Source organism: Ochotona princeps, chromosome 22 (genome assembly GCF_030435755.1).
Source record: "Ochotona princeps isolate mOchPri1 chromosome 22, mOchPri1.hap1, whole genome shotgun sequence".
In the NCBI taxonomy this organism is placed as follows: domain Eukaryota; kingdom Metazoa; phylum Chordata; class Mammalia; order Lagomorpha; family Ochotonidae; genus Ochotona; species Ochotona princeps.
In genome coordinates this window covers 1,674,852-1,702,638 of record NC_080853.1, presented here as the reverse complement: position 1 = coordinate 1,702,638, position 27,787 = coordinate 1,674,852, and the positions used below count along the sequence as shown (strand labels likewise).

The 27,787-nt window shown below is 59.4% G+C and overlaps 2 protein-coding genes across 3 annotated transcripts in view; both read left to right on the top strand.

Annotated features, from left to right (window-relative positions):
- Window positions 1–22,008, top strand: part of EDN3 (endothelin 3) — a 250,982-nt gene extending 228,974 nt beyond the window's left edge. For both annotated transcript variants that reach the window (XM_058679289.1, XM_058679291.1), the window contains exon 6: window positions 21,995–22,008. The gene's annotated coding sequence lies outside the window, so the exon portion shown is untranslated. The remainder of the gene's footprint in view (window positions 1–21,994) is intronic.
- The window catches only part of PHACTR3 (phosphatase and actin regulator 3), a 57,428-nt gene that overhangs the window by 18,455 nt on the left and 11,186 nt on the right, over window positions 1–27,787 (top strand). Inside the window, exon 7 of the mRNA XM_058679288.1 lies at window positions 9,237–9,390. Within this exon, the coding sequence (XP_058535271.1) occupies window positions 9,237–9,390 (154 nt within the window). The remainder of the gene's footprint in view (window positions 1–9,236; window positions 9,391–27,787) is intronic.

Genomic DNA, 27,787 nt, shown 5'->3' with positions numbered 1-27,787 from the left:
AAGTGCGGGTACCGGGGGGCTCCACCGAAGGCGCTGTGACCCCTGGGGGCGTGGTCCCTTGGAGAGGGCCTGGCAGCAGGGCGGGGAGCCCGGGTCACCTGTGCTTAGTGGGGCTGGCAGGAGGGTGGGGAGCCTGGGTCACCTGCGCTTAGTGGGGCTGGCAGGAGGGTGGGGAGCCCAGGTCACCTGCGCTTAGTGGGCCTGGCAGCAGGGCGGGGAGCCCGGGTCACCTGTGCTTAGTGGGGCTGGCAGCAGGGCGGGGAGCCCGGGTCACCTGTGCTTAGTGGGCCTGGCAGCAGGGTGGGGAGCCCGGGTCACCTGTGCTTAGTGGGGCTGGCAGGAGGCTGGTGAGCCCGGGTCACCTGTGCTTAGTGGGGCTGGCAGGAGGGCGGGGAGCCCGGGTCACCTGCGCTTAGTGGGCCTGGCAGGAGGGCGGGGAGCCCGGGTCACCTGCACTTAGTGGGGCTGGCAGGAGGGCGGGGAGCCCGGGTCACCTGCACTTAGTGGGGCTGGCAGGAGGGCGGGGAGCCCGGGTCACCTGCACTTAGTGGGGCTGGCAGGAGAGTGGGGAGCCCGGCTCACCTGTGCTTAGTGGGGCTGGCAGGAGGATGGTGAGCCCGGGTCACCTGTGCTTAGTGGGGCTGGCAGCAGGGCGGGGAGCCCGGGTCACCTGCAGTTAGGGGACCTGTTAGCTCCATGTGTATTTGAATCAGAGTGAGTGGTGCAGCATGGAACTGTCCCCCAGAGGGTGCCCTGGCAGTGTGGGCTGATGAGCGGGTGTCCCAGTTCTGGGAATTGTGGAGAAGGAGTCTGATGGGCAGGTGGGAGGGGCTGGAAGGAGGGGAGAGGGGACCCGATGCGTGAGCTCCAGCCAGGACGGCACAGGGTCAGTGAGCGCAGGGCTCCTGTGGGGCTAACCCCGCCTTCACCCTCCCCACATTCTGCTAATGTTCTGCTAACCCACCCTCACCCTCTGCTCTGGGCCGGAGGGCGGGCTCTGCCGTAGCCTTGAGCTCACGGAGGGCGTGACTGCCGCCAGACCATGCCGACATCCCTGGCAACCCAGAGGGTAGGTGTGGGCATGGCAGTGGCCGCTGGGCTCCCATGACCTCTTTGTGCGCCCCTGCACAGCAGCCGGCTGCCATGCTTCTGTGCTGGTCTGTCGTTTGTTACCACAATGAAACGCTGGAGGCTGGGCAACTTACAAAGTTATTTGGGCTCATGATTCTGATTCAAGGTCAAGGGTGCCTCTGATCGTCTCTTGTTTTGTAAGATTCCTTGTCTGAAGGCAAAACGGGGCGAGGACAGAGAGAGACATCTTCCCGCAGTGCCGGCGCTGGGCTCCATCCATGTCTCCTGCATGGGTGCAGGCAACCAAGCAGGGAGTTGGATCAGAAATGGAGCAGCTGGGACTCAAACTGGTGTGCCTGTGGGCTGCTGGTGTCGCAGGGGCCACAGTGCTGCCATGGCTGGCTTGCTTTTCTAACTTGACATTATATGTGCTGGTTCGTTCTCTGAACGCCCTCAGCAGCTGGGGCAGGGCCAGGCTGAGGTGGACACCTGGAGCGCCGCCTGGGTCTGCTGTATGGGTGGGGGGACCCCGGTGCCTCAGCCGTCCGTCACTGCTCCCAAGCTAGCGGAGTTGAGGCAGAGCAGAAACTCCAGCGTGGACTATGGCGCCCCAGTCCCTGCCGGCTGCCCATCTTGTCCGTGGGGGTGGTTTTCTGGCAGGATCCTGGTTTGGTCCTGGGCACCAACCTGCTCTCTTTCTCCCTCTGGTAGCCCATCTGATTCAACTGACCGCATCTGACCCTCGTCACCACCACCACTGGACAAGGTCATGGTCACGTTTAGGCTTTCTTCCTCTTGGAGCCTCGCAGTGCGGCCATGTGCAGACCACGGCAGCAGCTCCCTGGCTGCTTGCCACAAGGCTGGGCTCTCCCCAGGAGACTCCCTCAGCAGGTGTGTGACCCAATGGGCGCTTTAGAAAAACCACCCAAGGGCCACTCATGAGCCTGCAGGCGGTGCCTGTGGCCCCGCATGTTCTCCTTGTGGCTGTAAGTGAGGTTGCACGCATTGGGAAAGACACAGTGACAGAGCGTGTGAATACTCTGGGTTTGCTAAGCAGGCAGAGGCCGCTGCTGGATGGGAACCCAGAACCATGCATTTACACGTGTCCCCGGGGGCATGTCTCCAGGGCAGCCTGGAGAGGCAGGTTGGAGGGACTGGTTTAAAAGCTGGAAGCCATTGATGTAACAACATGTGCTCTGGGCCTCAGGGAGGCTGACGAAGATCCTATAGCCAGCGACCACTGTGTAGAGGTCGTAACTTGTTTTACAAACCGAGTCTTCCCAAGTCCACAGGGAAATGAGAGTCATGGGGCCAGGCAGGACAATCCACAGACCCATGGGGGTAGTGATGACTTGGCGAACAGCGTGCGGAGGGATACTGCCCAGTTCCCAGTGTTGTCCACACCTGGAAATGTTGGGCCCCTCTCTGCTGCAGAGTGAGGCGTGGGAGTGTGTGGCTCCCAGCGGAGGTGTGGACGTGTGTGATGGGGTCCTTTGCAGGGACGAGCCATATGGAGGGTGATGGGTGGATGCATTTGTTTTTCTGACCTCGGTGGATCCAGTCAATGCTTTGCTCTGCTCTGTGGTATTAGAACCTTGGGAACCCCAGCCATTCCCTCCGTGGCCAGCAGGAGGCACCGGAGAAGTGCCCAGTGCACCCAGTGCGCCTAGTTGCTGCTGTGCACCTGCTCCTGGCACAGCTAGGTGATGCTTGTTGGGCCCCTGAGCGTTGGTCGCCCCGTCTGAGGTGGCCCAGCAGCGATGGTCATGGTCACAGCAGCAAGGGTCCCATTCTGCATCCCGCCAGCCTCGGCAGTGAGCATGGCTCATGCCTTCTGTCCCTGCAGCCCCCATCACCTGATGCCACAGGCGTTCCTGAGGGGCCTTCATGCAGTGGAGGAGGGAAAGGTGCAGCCTGCTTTGGGTCCAAGTCTCACCAGCTTGGCCGCCTGTCCAGTGACTGTCTTACCCAGCTGGTCATTCAGCCTCTTCCTGAGGGTGGACCTCTTCCAGTTGAAGGCTGTAAGGATGAATCGGGGCTCCTAAAGGGCCAGGAAGTGGCCTGGGCCTTAATGCCACAGCGCTGGTTCAGCCTTGTCTCTGGCTGGCTGACCTGCAGTGAGTGCTATGGACATACCCTCCCTCACAGTTACATGAATTCCTGACATAAAGCTGCTTCTGCACCAGCCGTACACCACATGTGTGTGCATCTACACGTGTGCGTCTACAGACGTGTGCACATCATGTATGTGTGCATCTACAGGCATGTGCACATCATGTATGTGTGCATTTACAGGTGTGTGCACATCATACATGTGTGCTTTTAGGTGTGTGCACATCATACGTGTGCGTCTACAGGCGTGTGCACATCTATGTGTGCATCTACAGGCATGTGCACATCACATATGTGTGCATTTACAGGTGTGTGCACATCATACATGTGTGCTTTTAGGTGTGTGCACATCATACATGTGTGCATCTACAGGTGTGTGCACATCATATACGTGTGTGCATCTACAGGTGTGTGCACATCATATACGTGTGTGCGTCTACAGGTGTGTGCACATCATATACGTGTGTGCATCTACAGGTGTGTGCACATCATATACGTGTGTGCGTCTACAGGTGTGTGCACATCATATATGTGTGTGCATCTACAGGTGTGCATTTGGGTGTGTGCACATTGTATAGATGTGTGCTGCATATGTGGAGTGTTATATACACATGTGAGTTCTGCCTGTACACATATACATGAGTGTGTTGTGTGTTCACATTACATGCATGCACATGTGGGGTGTGTGCACACGTCTTTGCTCCTGTTTCTCTGGAGATCCATGATGCCCTGCCGGGATTGAAGTTTGCATGCTTTTCCAAGAATTTTATTTGCTAAAGCTGTCTGTTCCACAGTGGTGGGGTGCAGGGTGACATTTCATTCAGTTTCTGTTGTGGAGTGAGTGAATGGCACGGATCTGTGTACACGCATGTTCTCTCGGTTGTTGGTGTGAGACCTCCCTCGGTCTGGCATGTGCGGTGCGTTATTGAGCACGCTCGTGTGTGTGCCGTGGACCTTGGAAGCGTGTGCGTGCTGTCCAGTGGGCACCGTGTGTGCTTTGGTTGTGCCTGCTGTCCCGCCCATTGCTGTCTCCTCTGAGTCTGTTTCACTTTTGAGAGCCCGCGGTGATGTTTGTCTGTCTTCCCGGCCAGGTTTACCTGCCGTAACCACCTCCAGGCCAGTCAGGCTGTGTTTGGAAGATTGCCTGCCTTGCAGGGCTGTGCAGTATTCCAGTGCGTGTGCAGACCCCATTTGTCCTCCTAACTCGGCTGGTCTGTGATTAGACGTTATGAATAAATGCTACAGTGAATGTGGGGTGCAGGTTTCTCGGGGGTACAGTGGCTGCATGTCCTTTGGGATTGCGAGATGATGGGGTAGTTCTGACTGCAGTCTGTGAACCCCACGGACATTTCCCATGCTGAGTTTCATTCCCACGAGAAGCACAGTGGGCGCCCTTCTCTCCACTCACGACTGTTTTACCTCTTGCCTTTTTTTTATTTTCAAAGGTTTATTAATTCATTGGCACTCATTGTTTTCCTTGCTTGACTTTTGGTCTATTGTGTCGTTCACGTCACTCGTGTGTTACAAATTTCATCCTATATTGTGTTGTTGTTAATAAAGTCCATTGTCTTTAGAGAAAATTAGGTAATAATAATAAGTGTTGTGGCCAGTGTTACGAAGCAGGAGGTTTAGCAGCTGCCTGTGGCCCCAGGACTGCCTGTGAGCCTGTCTTCCTTCCTCTGGAGGTGTTGATGTTCTTAACACAGTTGTGGCTCGTGCTTGAGGCGTGCGGAGCGCTTCCTGCTTCTGTACAGGCCCGGGGAATTTGTATTTAGATGACAAACACCATGAATTTTCTGTCTGAATACTTTCGTGTTTCTGTAAATTGAGTTTTGTTTGGGGAAGCAGGCAGGTGACTTGGAAACAGTCTGCTTCACCGTGCACCTTGCTCCAAAGATCTCCTGGGCACAGAGCGGTGCTCCATCCAGGCCCAGGTGGGGCTCGGGTGTGCCCTGCCCCGTCCGCTGCCTGCAGCTCTGTTCTGCCCGTGCTGACAGTGGCCCTGCGCTGGCCTCTGTGTGCGCCCTGGGCACTCTGCTTCGCCCCTGAGACTCTTGTCCCCAGCAGTGAGGGGGACACGCTGAGGACACGGGGAACCACACAGGTCCTGGGACTCGAGACCTCTGTCCTCCCCATGTTCTCACCTGCATCCTGGTGCTGCCTTGGTGTCCTCCATCTCTTGGCTTCATTTTCCAAGTCATGCTGTTTTGCAGATTCCCCTTTGCCAAGACCTGGTCTGGCAGCACTGCCGAGGCCGAGAGCTGGGCTGTGGCCGGGCTGTGGTTAGGTCGAGAGCTGGGCTGTGGCCAGGCCGTGAGCCGGGCAGGTGCAGGGCTAGCCTCACTTGATTGTCGCTCAAGTATCCAGGTCCCTTGCGTCTGTTAAACCACTGTCTCGTGTATTCTGACTTTCTGTGGAATGGTGATGTCCAGTCCTTGTGTCTCTTAGAAGTGTCGCCTGGCTGAGGGTGTCTGCAGAGGCGGGGTCCCTGTCCCCCAGGGCTTCTTACCTAGCCTGCACTGGCCAGCCATGAGGGTGTGGCCCAAGTGCTGGTGGAAGCCCTCACTGTGGGTGAGGAGGCTGTCCCCTGCTGTGTGAGAGTGGCTGACAGGTGAGGGAGGGTCCCCCTGCCAGGTCACTGGGGTATGATGTGCAGACAGAGCCCACATCCGCGCTGCTCCCCCTGCCGGCGCCCACTGGGACGTGCTCGCCCTCCCCCTCAGGGCTGCTCCCGTGGGTCCAGCAGGGACACTCAGACTCCCACACGCCGACGTCTCGGAGTACATGGAGAACGGGCTGGAGAGAGCCCAGGGCTTGGTGGTTGGGCTGCCAGTGAAGTCATGCTGGCTCTGAGGGGAGGAGCCCACATGCCCTCCCATCAGCCAGTCCCCTCAGTGAGCTGTGCAGTGGCGGGGCTGCTTCAGTTGGACTGGATTTGCAAACAGCAAATTGGACCTTTCTTGAGTTTGATTAATTTAAGGGCTGTGCGTTGGTTCTCACTGACTGTCGGCAATGAGGAACTCTACTGAAAAACAAAACAAAAAACTCCGCAGGGTCTCACGAGCAAGGTTGCGTGGGAGCCAAGTGAGTCTTGCTGTGAGAAAGGCCATCTCCTTCCCAAAGATACTCCCAGGGCAAAAGGCTTTTGTGCTTTGAGGGCTGGGAGTCGGGTCCAGCGAGGCAGCTGGCCAGGGGCCTGTGGCAGGATTTGGTCGACAGGCCCTGGCATCATTGTGTTCCCACCAGTGACCGCTGGCCACAGGGCAAGCAGAGGACGGGCGGAGGTAAAATGTTCTTCCCAAGATTCTGCCGACACTTCTTAGATGAGCATCCCTGGGCGCCCGTGAACCATAGGCTAATTGTTAGAGTTCTGGAAAAGTTTACTGCTTTTTTCCAATTAAAAAAATAAGAGAGAAGAAAGTAAAATATTCCATCTGGCTCATTCCCCAAATGTCATCACCATTCAGGACTGGGCCAGGCCAAGTGTAGGTGCCAGGGACTCTGTCCTGCTTTGCCACATGGTGGCAAGGGCCCTTGAGGCGTCGCCTGCTGCTGCTCAGGTGCAGTGGCAGAGGGTAGGGCAGTGTGATACGGGATGCTGGCACCCGGGGGGCCCCTCAACACTCCATGCAGTGGCAGCCCGTCCACTATTTCCACTGTATTTTGGGCCAGAGAATTTTATCTGTTTTCAGTTATGTCCACAACATTCTTCTTAAGTGATTTTTAAAAATTTGTAAATATATTCATGCTTACAAAATGTGGAAAACCAAAATTAATAAGTAATGCTCAATCCCTAGCTTTTCTCTGACAAATTTGTTACAAGATGATGTATTTCCAAGATTGGATACCTTGTATAACGTGGACTGTGTTGCGTGATTGGAGGAGCCTGTCTTTATCCCTATGCCCAGGGGCACCCTCACAGGGGTGCACTCTTCCGGGGGTAGATGAGCTGCCATTCACAAGCGACTTTCTGCTGGTCTGTGGGCTGTGGCTCAGTTTTAGCTTTGTGCATGAGGCTGGCTTCTCTGTTTTGTATTCAGGTCCCCTTCATTCTGGGGGGCAGACTTCGAGAAGAGGGATTCCAGATCAAAGGGAGGGAAGTGGGGGCAGAGATGCTGGGGAGAGGGGTCCTCTCCATGTGTCCCTCTTCTCCGTGTGTCTGTGAGCCTGGGGCTGCCACCCTCATCCACGATCATCGCCTTGGGCAGAAGGGCCACTCCAGTTCATGGCCAGTCTTCTTTGCAAGCTGCACAGGCATTTTTTTTTTAACTTTTAAGGAGGGCCTGGCGGCATGGCCTAGTGGCTAAAGTCCTCGCCTTGAACGCCCCGGGATCCCATATGGGCACCGGTTCTAATCCCGGCAGCACCGGCCGTTGCACTCACTTGGGAAGTGAATCATCAAATGGAAGATCTTCCTCTCTGTCTCTCCTCCTCTCTATATATCTGACTTTGTAATAATAAATAAATAAATCTTTAAAAAAAATTTAAGGAGCTGAAATGCCTCCATGTTTTCTGAAAGCCATGGTCTTACTATGTGTCCTCGTGGGTGAGCAGGTGGGGCTGACCTGCCCCGCACGGAGAGCTCACGTGGAACAATTGTCTACAAGTCTGGAATCTCTGGGAAAGGACCTTCTGGGTGAAGAGTGAGTGGTTCCAGTCAGTGGTGGCATCCCGGGCCACTTGCAGGAGGCTTGAAGCTTCCTGCTCCACATGCTGGGAGGGTGAAAGCTTACAGCAGGGCACACTGCTGGGCTCCGAATTCTATCCTGTCACGTGGGAATTCCACCATGTGACACGTTGTGACTGACGAGTACTTATCACTGAAGTATCTGGTTTCCCCCTGACACGGTGAGGAGCAGCTGGAAGCGGCGTGCGAGTGCGTGGGAGCCTGGAGGGTCCTGCAGGCAGCGCTCACAGGACTGCCGGAGCGAGCAGCGCCCACACCAGGGCTGTGGGTCCATGGGTCTCCTGGCAGAGCGCCCGGCCCACGGTCTCAGCCGGGCTCCACTTCCTGCTTTATCCCAAGCTTCTCCTCGGCGTGTGTGTGTGGCAGCTGCCCTGGCTGGCGCTGTCCACCTCCCACACTGGGAGTAAACTCTGCTTCAGAAACTGTTTTTTTAGAGACAAGTCGCCACCCTGTATGGAGGTGATCTGCCAGGTGGCACTCTGCGTACCCAGCTGTTCCCCTGCTGCTGCCGCTGAGGCGGGACGGGACAGAGTCCCTGCTCAGAAGGCTCGGTGTTGAGGAGTGACCCTCTGCGCCCAGGAGGGCAGCACGTCCCCTCGCTGCACTTGAACATGATTGTTCCGTGCCCAAAGTCCTCATTGCTGCATCTCCTCCTCGACTCTGTGGCCAGATAAAGCTGAAAGACCTGAACTGCCAAGCGGTCACTGGCTGGGCGATGCCCGTTGATGCCCTCTCCCTGGGCTGAGGGAGTGGCAGGTCCTGCGGTGGCCACGGAAAGATGCCAGTTCGTGGAGACGTTGGCCGAGGCGGTGTGGCTCAGGGCAGTGCCATGATGGAGGCTCCTCAAGGAGTCCTGCCTTGCCAAGCCTGCTGTGCTGGGCCCTGCCAGCCGTGGAGGGTCACCCCAGGAAAGAGGTGCTGAGAGCCAAGCCCCTTGAGGCTCACTGCTGGCATGTCACAGATGCTCCTGTTAGCCACGAGGTGGTGACAGAGGGCTATGAGGGCAGCACAGGGCAGGGATGTGGAGGCGGCTGCTCTGGGTCACCTTACTGTGTCACTCAGGGTTCAAAGCCAGGCTGTTGTGAAAGGAGGAGTGCAGTTAGGGTTAGCAGTTACCTGGGACAACAGGTGGACTGTCCCTGCAAGGGTGGGGTGTGGCCCGTGCATGGTCTTGGTGAGCAAGGAACAGACATCAGGTGCCCCAGCTGCCCACATGCCTGCTGGGCAGCACTGTGCATCCTGGCTTGCAGCCCCCTCTGGTCACAGGCATCCAGATCCCAGCGGCGGGCAGGGTGGGGGGCAGGAGGTCCAGCCAGCCCCCCTCTAAGGCCTGTGTTCTTCTCCTTCGGCCCCTGTGGTCTCCTAGGCACGCTGCCCAGGAAATGCAAGAAGGAGCTGCTGGCGGTGAAGTTGAGGAACCGGCCCAGCAAGCAGGAGCTGGAGGACCGCAACATCTTCCCCCGGAGGACGGACCAGGAGAGGCAGGAGATTCGGCAGCAGATCGAACTGAAGCTCTCCAAGTAGGTGGCGGCTGGTGACGCGGGCCCAGGGCACACAGGCCACCCCACCGTGGCAGCCATGGCTGTCCCCGACATTGTCAGATGACTGCTGCTGCAGACTGAGCCACAGTCAAGGGGTGTGGAGTGGAGGGGTCGCAGCTGGAGGACGGTGCCACGCTGCTGAGGACACGCCCTGCTGTGGCTGGGAACAGGACATCACTGACCGTCCGCTGATCTCTCCTGGCGGAACCAGTGCTGGTGAATCCCTCAGTCTGTTAGGAGAAGCTCCGTGTCCATGTGCACACATGAGCAAACATGTACATGCATGGACACACACACACACACACACACACTTGAACAGATGTACCATACACTTACACATGTGGGCACGTGAACAGATATACCATACACACATACACAGATATACCATACACATATATACAAACATGTACACATATACCACACATGTGTACAAAACATGTACACGTGCACACATTCACACACAAGCATGCACACATACACCATACACACATATACACATGTGTACACATGCAAGCATATAGCACACACACACACATCTGTGCAGAGATGTACAACATGTCTGTGCTGTGCTGGGAGCTCCAGGGCACCTGGGTGGGCTGTGCCCGTGCTGTGCTGGGAGCTCCAGGGGGCCTGGTGGGCTCCATGTCTCTGCTGTGCTGGGAGCTCCAGGGCACCTGGGTGGGCTGTGCCCGTGCTGTGCTGGGAGCTCCAGGGGGCCTGGTGGGCTCCATGTCTCTGCTGTGCTGGGAGCTCCAGGGCATCTGGGTGGGCTCCATGTCTGTGCTGTGCTGGGAGCTCCAGGGGACCTGGTGGGCTCCATGCTGTGCTGTGCTGGGAGCTCCAGGGGGCCTGGGTGGGCTCCATGCTTTGCTGTGTTGGGAGCTCCAGGGGGCCTGGTGGGCTCCATGCTTTGCTGTGCTGGGAGCTCCAGGGGGCCTGGTGGGCTCCATGCTGTGCTGTGCTGGGAGCTCCAGGGGGCCTGGTGGGCTCCATGCTGTGCTGGGAGCTCCAGGGGGCCTGGTGGGCTCCATGCTGTGCTGTGCTGGGAGCTCCAGGGGGCCTGGTGGGCTCCATGCTGTGCCGTGCTGGGAGCTCCAGGGGGCCTGGGTGGGCTCCATGCTGTGCTGTGCTGGGAGCTCCAGGGGGCCTGGTGGGCTCCATGTCTGTGCTGTGCTGGGAGCTCCAGGACACCTTGGTGGGCTCCATGCTGTGCTGTGCTGGGAGCTCCAGGGGGCCTGGTGGGCTCCATGCTGTGCTGCATACAAAGTCCAGTGTGGCCATTGCTGTCAGTGACTGAAGATGGTTGGCCTGCAACAGCATGTTTGGGAGACAATGCTGCTGGCGGGTGAGGTGAAGGCTGGGACAACATGGTAGCTGTTGAGGCCGCTGCCTGCTGAGGCTGCTCTGCTGGGACACCTGCAGTGTGTGCCTGTCCCCACGCTGCTGGCTGGGTGCCCTGCAGCAGCATGAGATGTGGCAGGCCATCCTTGGCAGTGGCTGTCCCTGGGGGGCTCTGCACACATGCCCCCTAGAAGCCCTTGAGGCCTGACCCTGGGGGGCTCTGCTGCCTCCGGGGTCTGCGGTGCTCCACGCTGGGGCTGCCTGTCTTGGCCTGGCTGTGTCTGAGTTTCAGTGGCGGGGCTTCGTTCTGGGTCATCTTCCTGTTTGTACTCTATGGTCTTTTCTGCACCTGTGGGACTTCCACGCTCTCCCTTATGACTGACAAGGTCCTCTTTTGGGGACTGTCTGGTGCTCCTCAGCTCCCGGAGGCCTGAGAAATGCACAAGGCCATTGCCACCTCCCAGCCTGCTGCGCTCCCCAGCTCCGTGACAGCTGAGGGACAGGTGACGCTCCACTAACCCAGCCACCCAGGAGAAGACCCAAAGCCGTGCTGCGTGCCACGGTCCAAAACCCCCCAGTGGAGCATCTTAAGCTGGGGTGCCCTGTGTTCCCGTTTTCCATGCTTCCACTGGTGTACGAAGGTTTGATTTTGGAAGGGGCAGGGAGTGTTTGCTCTGTGGATCATGCCCCGTCACTGCTCAGGCCAGCTGTGTGGCACCAGAGCAGCCCTAGCTGCGTGCAAAGGAGCCAGCGCTTTGTGTCAGTGAAACTTTATTTAAAAAGACAGGCAGTGCCCCCGGGGCAGAGCTTGCCGTGTGATGTGCCAGGTGGCTCATCCTATTTGCACAAGCTGCAAAACCCTTCTTGGCGTCGGGTTGAAGGAGTCCCACTGTCGTCTCACCATTGGCCTCTCCTGGCTAGTTGCGTGGGTTTTCGTTGGGTAATCAACCAAGATCTCTCTGAAAGGGACTGTGAAGTGAGCTGATCCAAACTGAATGAAAGCAAGCAAGCAGTGCTCATGCATGAGCCTTTAAACAACAGAGTAACAGCGTAGGGCAGGGAGCGTAGGGCTCAGGGGCCACCGTGACCCAAGATACCAGAGACCCTGGTCATGAGGCACGAGACACATGGAACCCAGGAACTAGGCCCCTGGCATCACAAGCCTCATCGTGGAAGCTGCCAGCTCCCTGGGCACTGGTCCCAGGCCGATGAGCTTCCACTCGAGGCCTGGAGGAAACTGCCCCTGACCAGCAACACCCGCCACATCGCAAGGTGGCAGGCGCCTTTGGGTAGGCGCAAGAGCTTTCTCTGCAAAAATGGCTTAATTAGCCCCTTTGTCTTTATTCTGCCTCCTTGTAGAGATCCTGCCATCACCTCCTGCTGAGTTAGCTCTCAGTCGCCATGGCAACATGCTATCTCCCACCTCCCAGGGACCATTCGGTGGTATTCTTTTCAATTTCCAGATCTGATGCCTTGTCTTCCGGGTGCTTCTGGCGCTCTCTGCATGAAGTGGCGGCCCTCCACCCCACCCTTGACACGATATGAACCCAGTTGGCCCACGAGCATCGGGCCCCTTCTGTTGAAACACGGGCGTGCGGATCGCTCACACTCCCATGGGAGCAGGTGTGCCCTTAGGAGCCTGCATGAAGCCATAGGTGATGTGGCTTCAGCACTGTGAGAGACACCTCCAGGGACAGGGCATGAGGCTTGCAGTGCCGGCACTGACCACCAGGGCACCAGCATGCGCACAGACCAGATGCTGTGCCTTCGGGTCTCCTCACAGTAGCCCAGTGAATCGGGAGCTGTGCATTGTGCACATGGGGAATCCGGGCCTTGCGGAGGCTCAGGGACCTGCCAGGCAGCAGGGAATGGAGCCGGGGTAGGAGGGACCCCAGGACTGAGCCTAGGGTGTGAAGGGTTCTGGAGCGTGTGGGCCCAGCACTTGTCTCCCTGAGGCCCAGGTCTCTCTGGCCGGTCTTCAACCAGCGTCGTTCAATCAGCCAGCCTCACCACTGACACAGTGTGCAAAGGAGGTTGCGCCTTGTGACACAGGGTCCGGCACGGGAGTGTGCAAAGTGGCACCACATGGACCTGCATGGGGAGGTTAGCATTAACCGGAGGAGAGACAGCCCAGCAGGGGACTGCCCTCCACCCCACATGGGTGGGTGGGATGTGGTTGAGCCCTGCCAACTGCCCGTTTTGTGAATCAGATACAGTGGTAGCCCTTTCTCCAGGACCCATTGGAAAACTTCTGGGTCAGTCCTTGAGGCTACATGAGCAGCACATGTCTGGCAGCAGGTGCTTGCCTGGCAGGAGTCCCTGCCATTACAGTGGCACTGGCCACGCTCCTGGGCTGGCTGTCCCCCGCACAGGGGACAGAGGTATAGGATAGCGGGAGGGCTCTGGGCAGTCGGACAGGTGGCCCCGGGCCCCATCTAGATGGAGTGCAGGTCTTGTTTTTGCCTGCAGAGGGGGACCTGGGCAGGTGGTTTCTTAGCAATGAAGACCTGTTATTCTCGCTCCCCGGGAGGCCTTTGTGTTCTGTAGCTTCTGCCAAGGCTGCAGGAACACGGGATCCCAGGCGAGTGCTGCGTGCCTGTGGCTGCCTCCCACCGCACTCCTTGCCATTTGCAGAGTTGTACAAAGGGGTGGTGACGGAATCAGCCGAGACCCCTTGTGGGAGTGCGGGGCCTGAGCTTCTGAGGGGAGCTGGGCTGGCAGCTGGGGCCTTGAGCAGAATGCCGGGGGAGCTCTGTGGACACACAATCCGTAGCCCAAGCCGGTCCTCGCCGGCAGGAACCCGTGTCGTAGCAGAACCCCCCCACGAGCCTTCCCTGCCACCTTGGGCTCGCTGCCATGCCCCCGTCCTCCGCGGCCTGCAAGGACACTCAGCTGTGTCTGCCTCACAGCTGGCCCACTGGCACCTGGAGGAGGACACATGTTTTGTTCTTGTTTGCCTTTTTGCTATGGCCACCAGGAAGCTAAGAGCCCGGCACACCACTGCCTGCAGCAGGGTGTCATGTCCTGCAGCGTGCGCCCATGTCCACTCTGTCGCACGCCCTTTGCTCCCATGTTCGCAATTCTCTGTTTACAACCCCTGGGAGGCACGCTGTGCTGCAGAGTTTCACACCCATTTCTAAATTTTAGCTATAAAAATGGTTTTTTTTATTTTTTAATTTTTTTTTATTACAAAGTCAGATATACAGAGAGGAGGAGAGACAGAGAGGAAGATCTTCCGTCCGATGATTCACTCCCCAAGTGAGCCGCAACGGGCCGGTGCGCGCCGATCCGAAGCTGGGAACCAGGAACCTCTTCCGGGTCTCCCACGCGGGTGCAGGGTCCCAAATCTTTGGGCCATCCTCAACTGCTTTCCCAGGCCACAAGCAGGGAGCTGGATGGGAAGTGGAGCTGCCGGGATTAGAACCGGCGCCCATATGGGATCCCGGGGCTTTCAAGGCGAGGACTTTAGCTGCTAGGCCATGCCGCCGGGCCCAAAATTTTAGCTATAAAAATGTAAGAACAAAGACTTATTTTACTTACGCAGGCTGCCTTAGCGCCCTCAAGACCGTATCATCTAGCTTTGTCACTGCAAGCTGTTGTCTGTCGCCTGCTGGCCGCAGGTTCACTCCGAGGAAGGAAGAGGTCAGCCTGGCTTTCTCTCACCGTTGTGAGCTTTTATTGCCATGTGAACTGCGCCTGCCAGATGAAGCCACCAGAGTGGCGTCCACAGAGGGCAGTTTCAGATGTGTCTATCTGCAAGTCCACTGGTTCACTCCCCAAATGGCCGCACCAGCAGGTGTTAGGCTGGTCCAAAGCCAGGAACTTCTGGGCCCCCCGCATGGGTGCAGGGACCTGTGCTTTCCTGGGTGCATCAGCAGGAAGCCGGATCAGAAGTGGAGCATGGCTTGAACTGAAGCCCGTATGGGACACTGCTACCACAGCTAGCAACTTTACCCCCTATGCCACGGCATGGACCTAGAGGGCATGGCACAGTCCCGGAGGGAGAGCATGGCACAGTCCCGGAGGGCACGGCACAGCACTTGAGGGCGTGGCACGGTACTGGAGGGTGTGGCATGGTACTGGAGGGTGTGGCATGGTACTGCAGGGCATGACACAGTCCTGGAGGGCAGAGAGCATGGCACAGTCCTGGAGGGCATGGCACGGTCCTGGAGGGCATGGCACAGTCCTGGAGGACATGGCACAGTCCTGGAGAGCATGGCACGGTCCTGGAGGGAGAGCATGGCACAGTCCCGGAGGGCACGGCACAGCACTTGAGGGTGTGGCACGGTACTGGAGGGTGTGGCATGGCACTGCAGGGCATGACACAGTCCTGGAGGGCATGGCACGGTCCTGGAGGACATGGCACAGTCCTGGAGAGCATGGCACGGTCCTGGAGGGAGAGCATGGCACAGTCCCGGAGGGCACGGCACAGCACTTGAGGGCGTGGCATGGCCCTGGAGGACAGGGTTTTGTTTTTTTCCCCAGTTATGGATCATTTACTTGAGCCACATTTCCAGCAGCCTAAGGGGGAAGAAAGGAGAAGGCGGTTGCAGAGATGGGGCGGAGGCAGCGTGGTGCAGAGCACAGCAGACTCCCGGTGGGGCTGCGGGGGGAGTTTTTAGACGACCCCAAAAAGCTGCACCTGTAACCAGACATCAAGCTGAATGGGGTTTCCAGGAAGGCAAGGACACTCACTGATTCTTCCACCCTGCCTGCTCACAGTGTTAATGCCCAGCTGTTGTCACATCCAGTCCCAGCTCCTCACTGGCCCCATGTGTAGACAGGTGACTGGAGAGCCAGGACAACACCGTGCGTGTGTCTGCTCACCCCTGTGCTCAGGCTGCTCCGGTTAGAACTCGGCAGGAGGACGAGGCCGAAGACTGGAGTCACGGAGAACACTGGCCGCCTCTGAGTGCCGTGGGAGGGAAGGCCAGTTCCGCACAAGGGACAGCCCAGTGGGGCTCCCTGGACCCTCCTGGTTCTGGCTGCTGAGCCAGTGCCGGGGGCCCAGTCCCCTTGTTCCCGGCTGGTACTGCGGCTGCTTCTGCTTGCTGTTCTGGCACCGTCCTCAGCATGTCACGCTACAGCTTGCTTCATCCCTGGACAAGCCATGAGGCCTAGACCCGTCGAGACTGGGCAGTGAAGACATGCCAGTGACCTGGCACGTGTCACCTTGTGGGGACACATCACGGCTGTGGGTGTGGCATCACCAACCAGCCTCTCCCACTGCAGCCTGGGGTGATCAGTGAGTCTGCCCCCAACAGGCGTATCTTTTTGGGCACCATTGTCTTGGCAGTCCCCAGGAGGCCGTCCCCGGAGGCAGCTTTTCCCTGCCCCTCCCCCGGCCCCACACCCGCATGCTCTTTGTTTCAAGGCCTGGAACAAGACAAAGTGTTCAGGCAGGTGTGCTTTCTGTCCCCGCGGAGTGCAGACAGCTGAGCGGGGGCTCTACCCTTCAGCTGCGTTAGGCCTGGCAGTGTGCTGGCTGCAGGAGACAGAATACCCTGGGCTGTTGTCCGGGCGACCAGGCAGACGCTGACACGGGGCTGACACGGGGCTGTGGGGGCGAGTGCTCAGCCCCTGTGGCTTTTGCTCTCCCATGGGTTTGAACCAAACCTGTGTGAACAACAGTGCTCCTGTCCACAGAGAGCCCTTTGGGACATTTCAGGCAAAAGGGGAAGAGAGGCTCCGGGCACAAGTTGACAATGACACGCTCAGCCCTGGGCAGGGGCGGAGAGAAACCATGTTGTGTGCCCTCACTGGAACCGTGGGACGCGGCTTCGGGCAGTAGTCCTGCCCGCACGGTCAGGAACCTCCTGGCGGCACGCGGTAGCTGGCGTCCGGTCGCCGTGCTGTCTGTGTTGATGGGGCAGTTAATGCCTGCTGAGCCCTTGGTCCACAAGTGTTAGCGTGGAGGCCCAGTGCTGTGTGCTGACCCAGGGCAGTCCTCCCTGGGGACACCCAAGTTGCCCGGGTGGCCTCTGATGCCTCCAGGGCAGGGCCCGGCCACGGCGAGGCCTGGGTGTTGCTGTTGGCATCAGGATCCTGTCAGTCTCGCTGAGCCAGCCTGCTCCTTGCCGTGGTTCCTCCAAGGTTGCTGTAATGGAAGGTGATACTTTAAGTTACAGAGAGTGCTGGGGTCACGAGAGACGGGCTGGGCTTATGGGCACCCCCAAATGCCCTCACGTGTCTCCCGAGGCATGCACCCCTCAACTGCGGAGACCTCAAGTCTGTGCGACGTGCAGGTGTGCAGGTGAAAGGTGTCCCCCTGGACACTGGTGCCACTGCAGCAGTGCAGGGCCTGGCAGGGGGAGACCTGAGCATGCGTGCTGGCTCCCTGCTGGGCCTGAGGGCAGCGCAGCCCCAGCCCAGGAATGGCCGCCCGGGCGCTGTGGTGCAGGTGCAGGGGCGGCCTGGGCAGTGGAGGCCAGGGCCAGAGGGGCGGCTGAGGCACGTGGTCACCTCCTTGCCCGAGTTCCTTGGTGGCGGACTGCGCCCTTATTCTGCTCACAGCCATACCGGGTGAAGTGAGCCTCCCTCCGGCACACGGGGATCCCGGATGTGCACCTGCAGAAGGCTCACGAGGTCGGAGTGCCCAGTGAATACAGGCCTGGCCTCTGCTGGACAGCCAAGAGGAGTGGCCTGAAGAGACCCTCTTGCTGCAGCAGCGGGGAGGGCGAGGTGGGGGCGGGCGAGGCACATGTCAGGGTTGTTGAGCACAAGGGCTTGTGGCAACCTGCCCTGGGGAGGGAATGCAGGAGGAAGCAGAGGGGGCAGTAGGTGTTGGGACATGTGAGTGGCCGTGGCTGGCGTCCGGGGCAGGTGGATCTGACTTGGGGTGAATGTGGAGTCTGTGCTTTGGATAGAGTGGGCCTGCCTTAGCCGTGAGCCGTGTGGGCCTGTGGGACGCACACCATCTGGCCTTTGGGTTTTGCTGCCTGCCACAGTGACTTGCTCTCGCCTCTGTCCCCTCGGCGCTATTCACAGGGGAGGCGGGCACTAGGTGGTCTCATCGGCCGCCAGGGACCAGAGCCAGCTTCCATGTGTTTGTGGGACCTGGGATGACTTGAGCTTTCTTGTATGGAATACAGGAACATGGGAGACATGAGCTCCTCCGTTCCTTGTCCTGGAAGCCGCTGTGCCAGCCGCTGCACCTCCCTCAGTGACTTGGGAGCCCAGCTTGAGCGCTGGAAGAACCAAGCCCGGGTGCGGGGGAGGAGGCTAGGTCCTCCTGGACAGCTGCTGAGTTCTCGGCTCTAGGGTGTCTCCCAGCGACACCCCCGCCCAACAATCTCTGGTTGAAATGACCTCACCTAGATGAACAGCTCCCAGCGGGGACAGCCCAGGGTGCTCCTGCATGCCGGGAGACCCCGTGTTGCTGTGTCTTTGGCAGTGTCCGTGGGACAGTTTCCCGAGGGATTTCCAGGGAGAAGACAGATAAGGAGACTAATGAAGGATTTATTATGCCCTGGAGTGCTGGAACATAAAGCGACATGGGGCACACAGGGGGTGTGTGTGTGTGGATAGGGGGTAGTTCTGCTGGGTTTCCCACTTAAAGGGAGCCCCAAGGTTGCAGGGCAGCACAGACCTGGGCTTGTCAGCCTTCTGGGGTCAGCGTCTCCTCTGATTCCTGGACCCGCGGTGTGGGCGTGGGTAGTTGCATGGCTGGGTAACTAGGCGGACGAGTATGTAGGCGAGATGGCCGAATGAAGGGACAGGACGTCCTTGCAACAGGGCTGCAGGAAGGTGGCAGCGAGGGACGATGTCACAGGCCTAGGACTGACAGGAAGCACTCAAAGAAAAGTGGGAAGGAGGATGAGCCCCAAGGGGTCGGCAGTGCTCGCGGCTGTGTGGACAGAGCCTCCAGATGCCGTGTGCTGTGGAGGTTCAGCTCAGCACCGCGTGAACCTGCTGACCCGGGCATCCAGCCTTGCAGCCAGCCACAGGACATTGTCACCACTTACCCAAGGAGCCCCTAGAGCAGTCGCTGGGTCAAGTGCACTTGGAAACGTGGTGGCTGCAGCCAGAACATGAGCCAGGTGTCTCGAGCGTCAGCACCACGGTCATCTTTACCGCGTGCGTCTTCGGCCCATCTCCCAGCCTTGGGGTGTGCGATCCTGGGGCACGGGGCCTCTTGGCATGCAGCCATCACTCCGCCTGCTGCCTGCTGATGAAGCTGCTTGCCCTGACTGACTGAGCTCCCCAGGGCGTCGCTAAAATGTTGCAGGAGCTTCCAGGCTCTGGCTAGGTCTGCTCTGCAACAGGGGCCACCACAGGCCCAGGAATCGGGAGGAATGCCAGGATTCCTCAGGGCCCCTTCCCACACAAGGGGAGGGGCTGCGCTGCCTGAGCAGGCTCAGACGGGTGTTGGAGGGATGTGGGGGTGCTCCTCAGCGCGGGATGGAAGGTCAGGCCAACAGGGACAGGGCCCAGCACGTTCTGGAGCGGCGGCTGGCCTGGTACGGCCTCCACGTGCAGGTAGGCAGCCCAGGGAGCAGCTTCCGCACCAGGAGCTCAGCTGGTGGCATCTCTGCCGCTGAGCATGACGTGGGGCTTTATCTCTGGCCAGAGGTCAAGTGGGCCCACCGTGTCCCAGGCCCGGCTCCCCCATTGGACGCCAGCTTGGAATGGCCCTGCTGCCTCTGTGCTGTCCCGGGCAGGGCAACAGCCATGCTCATTCGCGTGGAGCTCGGTAGGGGATGGCATGGCAAGTGTCGTGGGCAAAGTGAAGCAACTTCCACTGCTTGGCGCCAGTCAAGCTAGATTTCGGATCAGACGGCAGGGGTGGGGCTGCAGGGCACTGGCTGGGTAAGCAATGCCAGCGGCCTCCCCTGGGACTGGGGCTTGCCACACGCAAGTTGTCATGGTGACGCGGACATCTGCTGGGACTATTTTCTGTGCTGGGTGCGGCATTTGACTGTGTTCAGTCACACCGAGCTGTGGTGGCAGCTCAGGGAGGTCAGGTAGGCTTGCCGCCTGCTCTCATTGCTGCTGTTGATCCTCCGTGGTCCAAGATGGTTGCAGGAGTGCCAGACTTCACGTTCAAGTCCCATCATGTTCAGCAACACATCTCCACTATGTCTGCTCCCCAGGAAGGTTCTTTCCCGCAGTTCCCGGCATTCTTGAGTCAGCTCCAGCTGTGGTCCGGCCTTGAGGGGCTGAGGCAGTGCTGAGAGACTTGGCATTTGGACCAGGTAGGAAGTGCAGCTTGAGTAGGAGTTGTCATGGAGAGTTTGAAGGAGGCGGAGCAGTGTTAGGCAGCAGGGATCTTTAATGCGGCCTTGTCTGCCGGACCACATGATACTTATGGGCTAAACCACCTGGGCCTGAGCGGGCACCTGCTCCTGCCCTCCCAACCTTCACCCTGGGCTGCAGGAGGGAGCTGCATCCCAAGGGCTCCGCCGCAGCAGGGCCAGGCCTGCTGCCCCTCCTCTGCCACCCCAACCTCTGGCACTTCAGCTCTGTGACAGGAGCCCTTTGCTGTCTGTGCCACAGACCATACTGGGCACGGCTGCAGGGAGGAACAAGGCAGGGGCAGTGCTGCCTTCTGGAAGCTTCTATCTCTCTAGGAGGTGTAGTGGTTACATAAAGGCATGAGTGCTAAGGTCAAGAAGCCGGGGTAGGATTGGACCTGGGCTGGGGCCGGCCTCCCCAGTGGCACACACAGGGGTCCTGTCTTCTGGGTCCGGTGCCCTGCTGGCCCAGAGGGAGTCCTGAGTCCTGTAGAGGCAGTGCCCTTGTCTCGCGGGATCAGGGACAAATGTGAGAGGAGCTTTCGAGTCTGCCTTAATGTCAGTTCGTCCCGTGTTGGCTGGTTTAGGGGGGCCGACCCTGTGTGGGGCACAGCCCTTCCTCTAGCTGCAGGGACTTGGCTGGAGCCCCCAGGTGGGGCCCTGGGCTGCCAGGCTGAGACGAGGAGGCCCAGGAGAGGAGTGCAGGGGCTGAACCCTGAAAGCTCCTGAGATGGAGACAGAAAATGAAAGGCCTGGCGTGGGTGTGGCACTGCCTGGGCTCAGAGGGACCTGGAACCCCACAGGAGCGTCCCCTGGCGTGGGTGTGGCACTGCCTGGGCTCAGAGGGGCCTGGAACCCCACAGGAGCGTCTCCTGGCAGGGGTGTGGCACTGCCTGGGCTCAGAGGGACCTGGAACCCCACAGGAGCGTCCCCTGGCGTGGGTGTGGCACTGCCTGGGCTCAGAGGGGCCTGGAACCCCACAGGAGCGTCCCCTGGCAGGGGTGGGGCACTGCCTGGGCTCAGAGGGGCCTGGGATCCCACAGGAGCATCCCCTGGCAGGGGTGGGGCACTGCCTGGGCTCAGAGGGACCTGGAACCCCACAGGAGCGTCTCCTGGCAGGGGTGGGGCACTGCCTGGGCTCAGAGGGACCTGGAACCCCACAGGAGCGTCTCCTGGCAGGGGTGTGGCACTGTCTGGGCTCAGAGGGGCCTGGGACCCAGCATGGGCCTCCCTGACGTGGGAAGCACAGCTGAGTGGCCTCAGCAGCAGCAGGCAGTGGAAGGTGTTAGATCTTACGACTTGAATTTTTTGGAGTTTGAATAAGGGACCCAGAAGGCTATTTCAGAAGTGGGGGATGCACATCTATGGAAAAACTGCATCTCAAAATTTTTTTGCACCAAACTGTCTTTTTAAGAGATTGCTTTGTTGCAAGGCAGACAGACAGAGCCAGGCTATCTCCCAGCTTGTAGTTTGCTTCCCAGATGGCCGCAGTGCCCCGGGCTGGGCCGGGCCAAATCAGGGGGAATCCACTGGGTCTCTGAGTGGCCGGCTGCGAGCACCCAGCTTTCTTCCTCTACCTTGCCAGGCACGTTAGCAGGGAGCTGGGTTTCAAGTGCAGCAGCTGAGACTCCAAACCTCACCCCGTATGGGCTGAGGAGAGGTGGGGTCCCCATCCCCGTATGGGCTGAGGAGAGGTGGGGTCCCCATCCCCGTATGGGCTGAGGAGAGGTGGGGTCCCCATCCCCGTATGGGCTGAGGAGAGGTGGGGTCCCCATCCCCGTATGGGCTGAGGAGAGGTGGGGTCCCCATCCCTGTATGGGCTGAGGAGTGGTGGGGTCCCCCCATCCTCCATCGCCGGAAGGGACAGCAGAGGCTGACCTGCTAGGTGTGTGCCACGCCCTGCCCTTGATCTTGCAGCGTCTTAGCCCTGGCTCCACTCTGCCCAGGGCTGTGTGGCCTTAGCGAGGTTCCACAGCAGCAGGGATTCCAGCAGGAGCCTGTAGATCGAGCTGCCCACCAGGAGCCCAGGAGCTGCTGCACTCTGCTCACAGCCGCCTGTGGGAGCTGGGCCCGAGCCCTCTGCTCACTCCGCCCTGGGAGGTTAATCAGAGGGAAGCTGGCGAGCAGTGGTTGAAAGCCGGCTTTGTTACTGCTGCAGAACTGGACCCAGGGGTCAAGGACATTTCCTTGAGGAAGGAGCTGCCCATCACAGTGGAAACAGCCCAGGGCACGTGGTGCAGGTGGTTGGTATGGCTGGCTTAGCGGAGTAGGGTTCTGTAGCCTCAGGGGCCTCCTGCTGGTGCTGTGTGCCCCTCACCCACTGTGATGTCAGCACTATTTTTAGCATCTTGCCTTTCCTGACTCCCAAGCAGTCAACTTGGTTTTCATGGAAATAGCATTTTCTTTTTATAGCCAGCATGCAGCCCTTTAATCAATGCACATGCAGCATAATTGAATTAGCTAATTACAGTAGGGAGTCCACAGGGCACACTCGGGTGGGGGCTGCAGGAGCAGTGTCAGGTGCCCCGAGAGCAGGCCATGTCCACGGCAGCCAGCTGCGTCCACGGCAGCCAGGCTGGCTCTGAGACCTTCCCCGGCAGGGGCAGGCTCACTAGGACCTTCCTGATGGAAAGCCAGCTGGTCTCACACTTGACTCGTGCTGTGAGCACCTTGGGAAGTGTGTGGTTGAGTAACTGGGGACAGAGCCCTTGAACTTGGAGCTGACCATCGTAGGAGCCAGGGTGGCGGGCTTGTGGACAGCAGAGCTCTGATGCCCCAAGCAGCCAGGCCTGGCTGAGCTGCCCCGATTCTCAGCAGTGAGGTTATTTTTCATTTGCTCTTTTTTTCAATGATTTGTTGCAAATATATGGAAAAGCAATAGATTTTTTAAAATAGCTTTGCAGAGGAAGCTTTACAGACTCTGGAAAGGCGGAGAAACAAAGAGGCAGAGGGAGTTTCCCCAGCTGCTTCTCTCCCCACACTCCTCCCGTGGCCTCTGGCTGGGCTCAAGAGCCAGACCGCAGGCCTGGCCTCCCACGGGGGTTGGGGGTTGCGGATCCGGTTCCTTGGGCCCGCACCGTGCCTGCTGCCTGTGGGTTCTGCCTTGGCAGGAAGCTGGACCAGGGACCGAAGGCAGCACTTGAGCCTGCCCCTGGGCGTCCTTGCCGTCCTCTGCTGTGCCAAGCTCCTCTGCCCTCACATTTACGCTGGCCTGTCTGTGCCTGAGCCTGGCAGCTGAGCCTTGAGTGTCACGGCCATCGTCAAGGCACTGACACACCGTGTTGCATGACCAGGGCCACCGGCTTCCTTACCAGGCCCTAAAGGAGCACCGTGCTGGCCCTTTGTCACTGTGACAGGAGACCTGACGCGGAGCGATCGAGAGGGAAGTTTGTCCAGCTCATGACTGGCGTCTGGAAGGGCCCGACGGCACGGCTCCGCGTCTAGGGAGGCCCCGGGCTGCATACGTGCGAGAGGAAGACCAGGGTGTGCAAGTAACAGATTCAGGCTTGCTCGTAGCTACCTGCTCTGCACGTGGGTTAACCAGCCTGCAAGAACTGGAATCCCCCGAGATGGCGCTGCCCCCTCTTGGGGCGGTGCTCCAGGGAGAGCCCCCAGGTCCCATGGGCTGATGGCACCATGCTGCAGGGTTGGGTCCCCATGACCCCAGGCTGAGCTCCTCTCTGCACGTGGCTGCAGGGCCACCCCCTCCTGAGTGTGCCCATGTGATGCCTGCATGTCCGCACATGCTCTTGGCAGCGCACTGCTGGACTTGGGGCTGGTGAGTGAGGGGCAACAGTGCATTTCCAACTGCTGACAGGTGCTGAAATGTTGTTTTGGAGAATCCTGCCTGGCGCAGCAGTGGACAGGCTCTGTCTACACTGACCAGCGGGACTCGCTGCCAGCCAGTGCCACTACGGACGGCTGCTTGGCCCATGGTTCAGAGATCACACACTGCCATCACCATGATGGCAGGGACGTGGGGCAGCCACCACTGGGGACATGGTCTCTCCCTGCTGTGCTCAGCTGCCCTGGAGCTTCTCACATGGGCATTCTGTCTTTGCTGTTCCCATGAGGGTTCTCTGTGGTCCCTGCACCTTTGGGGGGCCAACAGGCCTGCTTCCAGGAGGGTCCTCTGTGCCTGGCAGTGCCCAGGGAAGGTGACATGCTTGTCCATCTCACTGTGGCAGAGGGGGGAAGGGACATGATCAGGGTGGGACAGAAAGACCCTGGGAGGCATCCTGTGAGGCTGGTGGGTCGGGGGGTGACCAGGTGGCCTTTGGTGACCAACCATGGAGGGCAAAAGTGTTCTTGCTGCCTCCCGCAGACCCTCAGATCCTGGGGCTGATGGGAGATGAGGTCCCCCATCCCCCAGGGCCACAGTGTTGGCCATCCCCTCCTGCTGAGAGAGGAAGGGCTCGTGAGTAGCAGGGACTTGACCATGAGCCCCTGTGTCCTGTTCTGAGCTGCCCTGGGAGTGAGCTGCAGCCTGGGTGAGGCAGTCTCCCTAAGCTGGGGCTGGAAAGAGGGGTAGCTTTGGACATAGCAGGCCTGGGTATGCGACATGGGGACACCACCCCGTATCCCTAAACCCAAGGGGCTTCCTAGAGAGATGGAGCTGGCAGAGTGGGCCAGCCCCAGGGTGCAGCCATTCTCGGGGACTTCGGCAGACTTGGGCGGCTCTGCGATTGTCAGTGGCTGTGGCTCCTCCTGGGTTTCCAGGCACCCCTGGGAGCCAGGTGTGTCACATCCAAGGGGTGCTCCCTAAGTGGCACCCCCCTCAGCTTACCCCACACACGTGCACGCAAACTCTCTAGCTTTGACTCCAGGCATCCCTCAGATACTCCCAGGGACACAGTCCAGCTGTATCTTGAATGAGCACACTGTAGGTGCTGGTGCTGTTTGACCACAGACCGCTGGTTCCTGGAATGCAATGCCTTGCTAGAGTGCTTGGGTTTGTTTGGAACTTTACCCAGAAAGGTGCCTTGTTTGGGGAACTGGCTGTGCCTGAGGCTGTGGCTCTCAGGGCAGGGCATGACCAGGGCCCTCTGTGCCTGTGTAGCTGAAGGGGTCATGGCGGTGCTCTGCTGGCAGCTGCCCTGCCAGTCCTCACTTGCTACCAGTACAGACCTGTGTCACAGTGTCCCGCTGAACCTACGTCGGTTCAGCTTCTGCCAGCTTTGCCGGCAGGCTTTGCCGTTATGTGTAGGGTGGGCAGGTGCAGTGGAATACCTGCTACACTAAAGTTGGTGAGGTTTGCTGGGGCTAGAGAAGGAGAGTGCCCAGCAGGGCGGGTGGCTCGCTGGGCACCATCCCTGAAGCTGGCAGGGAGGCCAGGGGTGGCCGTGTCTCATGGGTCACACCGAGGTGCCTGGCTGGTGTCCTAGGGACAGTAGTAATGGGACTCCACTCCCCCTGGAAGTGGGAGTAGCTTTTGGGAAGATCATCCCACCGTTGCGGGGCTGGGCAGGAAGGTACCCTGAGAATTGAGGCTCTTCGGCGGCTGCTACAACCTCTGTGAGGGGCTGTGGGCCGGGGGCCCAGCAGGCCTGCGGGTTCCTGGGTGTTGGCAGTCACTGGGGAGCAAGAGGGGCCTGCAGGTTGCTCAGAGAATCCTGGTGGATGGCAGGGATGGTCAGGGCCAGCCGCTACCTTGGAGAAGCTGAGCATGTGCTAGGAGGTGGGGCCAATGGCAGAAGGTCAGGTTGGGATGGCAGGCCAGCTGCCAGCGCCTTCCTGCTTAGCCCTTGGCTGGCTCAGGGTGATGCCAGGAATGGGGACATACCCCGGACGTCAACAGCTCTGCCCCCTCAGACCCCAGAGCTTGCTGGGCCTTATCCTGATTGCCTGTCTCTCACCTGCCCAGGTGGAACCTCCTTCCTCCTGACCCTGCTCTGCCAGGGCCCACCCATCTGGCCCGGGCATCCTGTTGAACTGCAGGTGAGCCGCTTCTCTGAGGGCTCCCATCTCCAGGAGGGAGCCCCAGTGTTTGTCAGGGAACCCAAGACTGGCTGTGCCCAGGAATCCCTGCACGTAAAGGTTGTGTTAGCTCCTGCAGGGGACCTTCACAACACCCCACCCCGGGGCTTCCTCCACCTAGCCTGGGAAGCTCAGGCCGCAGCAGGAAGCACCCGGACTGCCTCTGATCCCCAGCACACTGCACTCCCAGGGCTGCAGGAAAGTGGGCCACTTCCGCAGGTGGGTGGCCTGGAAGTGCACAGGATGAGGGCCCAGCGTCAGCGAGTGGCATCACAGAGACTGCTGGTTGCTTTTTTCCCTGCTTCGTGCGGACCTTGGTTGGAGGGTTTTGTTTTCCAGCAGGGTGAGCTCATCTCGTCATTGACATCACAGTCCTGAAGAGGCCAGGCAGTGTGCAGCACGTGAGTGCCTCGTCTGGGGATGGTGTCCTCCTGTCCACCCCTTCGGCTCTGAATGGGGGGCTTAGCTTGGCTGGGCCTCCGTCTTCTCATCTCTAGGGTGGGTGTAAAGGCTGCTGGCCAGCGTGTCTGTGGGGATGAGGGTCCTGAGGAAGTCTGGCATTCCTGGGATTAAAATTCTTGCCCAGGCTGGTTAGGGCAAGAGTGAGTTCCAGAATTGGAGTTCGCAGGCTGCAGGTTAACTTGAAAATTGCCCCTGGGGACTTTCCACAGCCTCTCACTCCATATGGACCCTGCAGCAGCACAGACCGGTTGGGCACCCATGCAAAGAACTGTCCCACGATGCCTGCTGGGCGAGTGTGCAGGCCCCGGGCTCTGGGAGCAGTGCCTGGGCCATGTCTTCCCCGACAAGCACCTCGCGCCAGCCCGGGCTCTTTCCCCTGGTGGCATTATCTCACAGCCCCCTTGTGGGAGCAGGAGGTGATGTCCCCATTCCCAAAGCCCTGGGTGCTGGCCTGGGCCCATCTAACTCCTAGGCTGGGCACAGTCTGTGCTGTCAGCACTGGAATCCTGATCCAGAAAGTTCCTGGACCCACCAGCACCTTACAGCAAAGGGCAGCTTTGTGGGGCACACCCAGGATGCAGCTGCTCTGTGGGGGAGTCCTGTCTTTGGCCAGTGTGTCTGACTGTGGTTGCCTTGCAGTGCTGGAAATTGCTGAAAAAAGTAGGGAGATCTGGGGGTCAGTGCGGGCCGCCCCTGTGCTCTGCATGGTCTTTTTACTGCTTAAAATGTACGGGTGTGAGGGTCTGATGGGGGAGGGTGTGAGGGTCTGATGGGGGAGGGTGTAAGGGTCTGATGGGGAGAGTGAGGAACTCAGAGGGGAGAGTGTGTCTAGTGGGGTGAATGGAGAGGGTGTGAGGGTTGGTAGGAGTCTGAGGGACTCATGCGGTGGCTGGGTCTGATGGGGGAGAGAGCATCTCATCGGGGAGTACATCCTAGGTACCCAGACTTGCAGGGAGGAACCTGTGGCTGTGCTGGTGGAGGCATGCCAGGGATGCAATATCCATTACAATAGTAATAACAATAAGAACAGCAACCTGCCAGTTTGCATGCCAGCCTCCTGTCTGTCGCTCCCAGCCCCGCTGTCGGGGGTGGGGAGGGCCATCACTGCAGGAATGGGAGGCCCCGGCCATGGAGGGTATCCATCCTGTCCCCTTCAGGGGCTGCAGAACTGGCGCTCCACACTCCGCACCAGCGGGGATGGAAACGTGACCAGCTGCCCCAGAGCCAAGGCCTGGGCTGGGTCTGGTGCTGTGGCTGCCAGCTCTCTGCCCACACAGGCACTGTCCCTGGGTACTTGGGGGCTCTGTGCCTTACCTGCTCACCTACTATGTCCCTGCCAGTGTGTGTGCAGCGTGGGCCAGGCT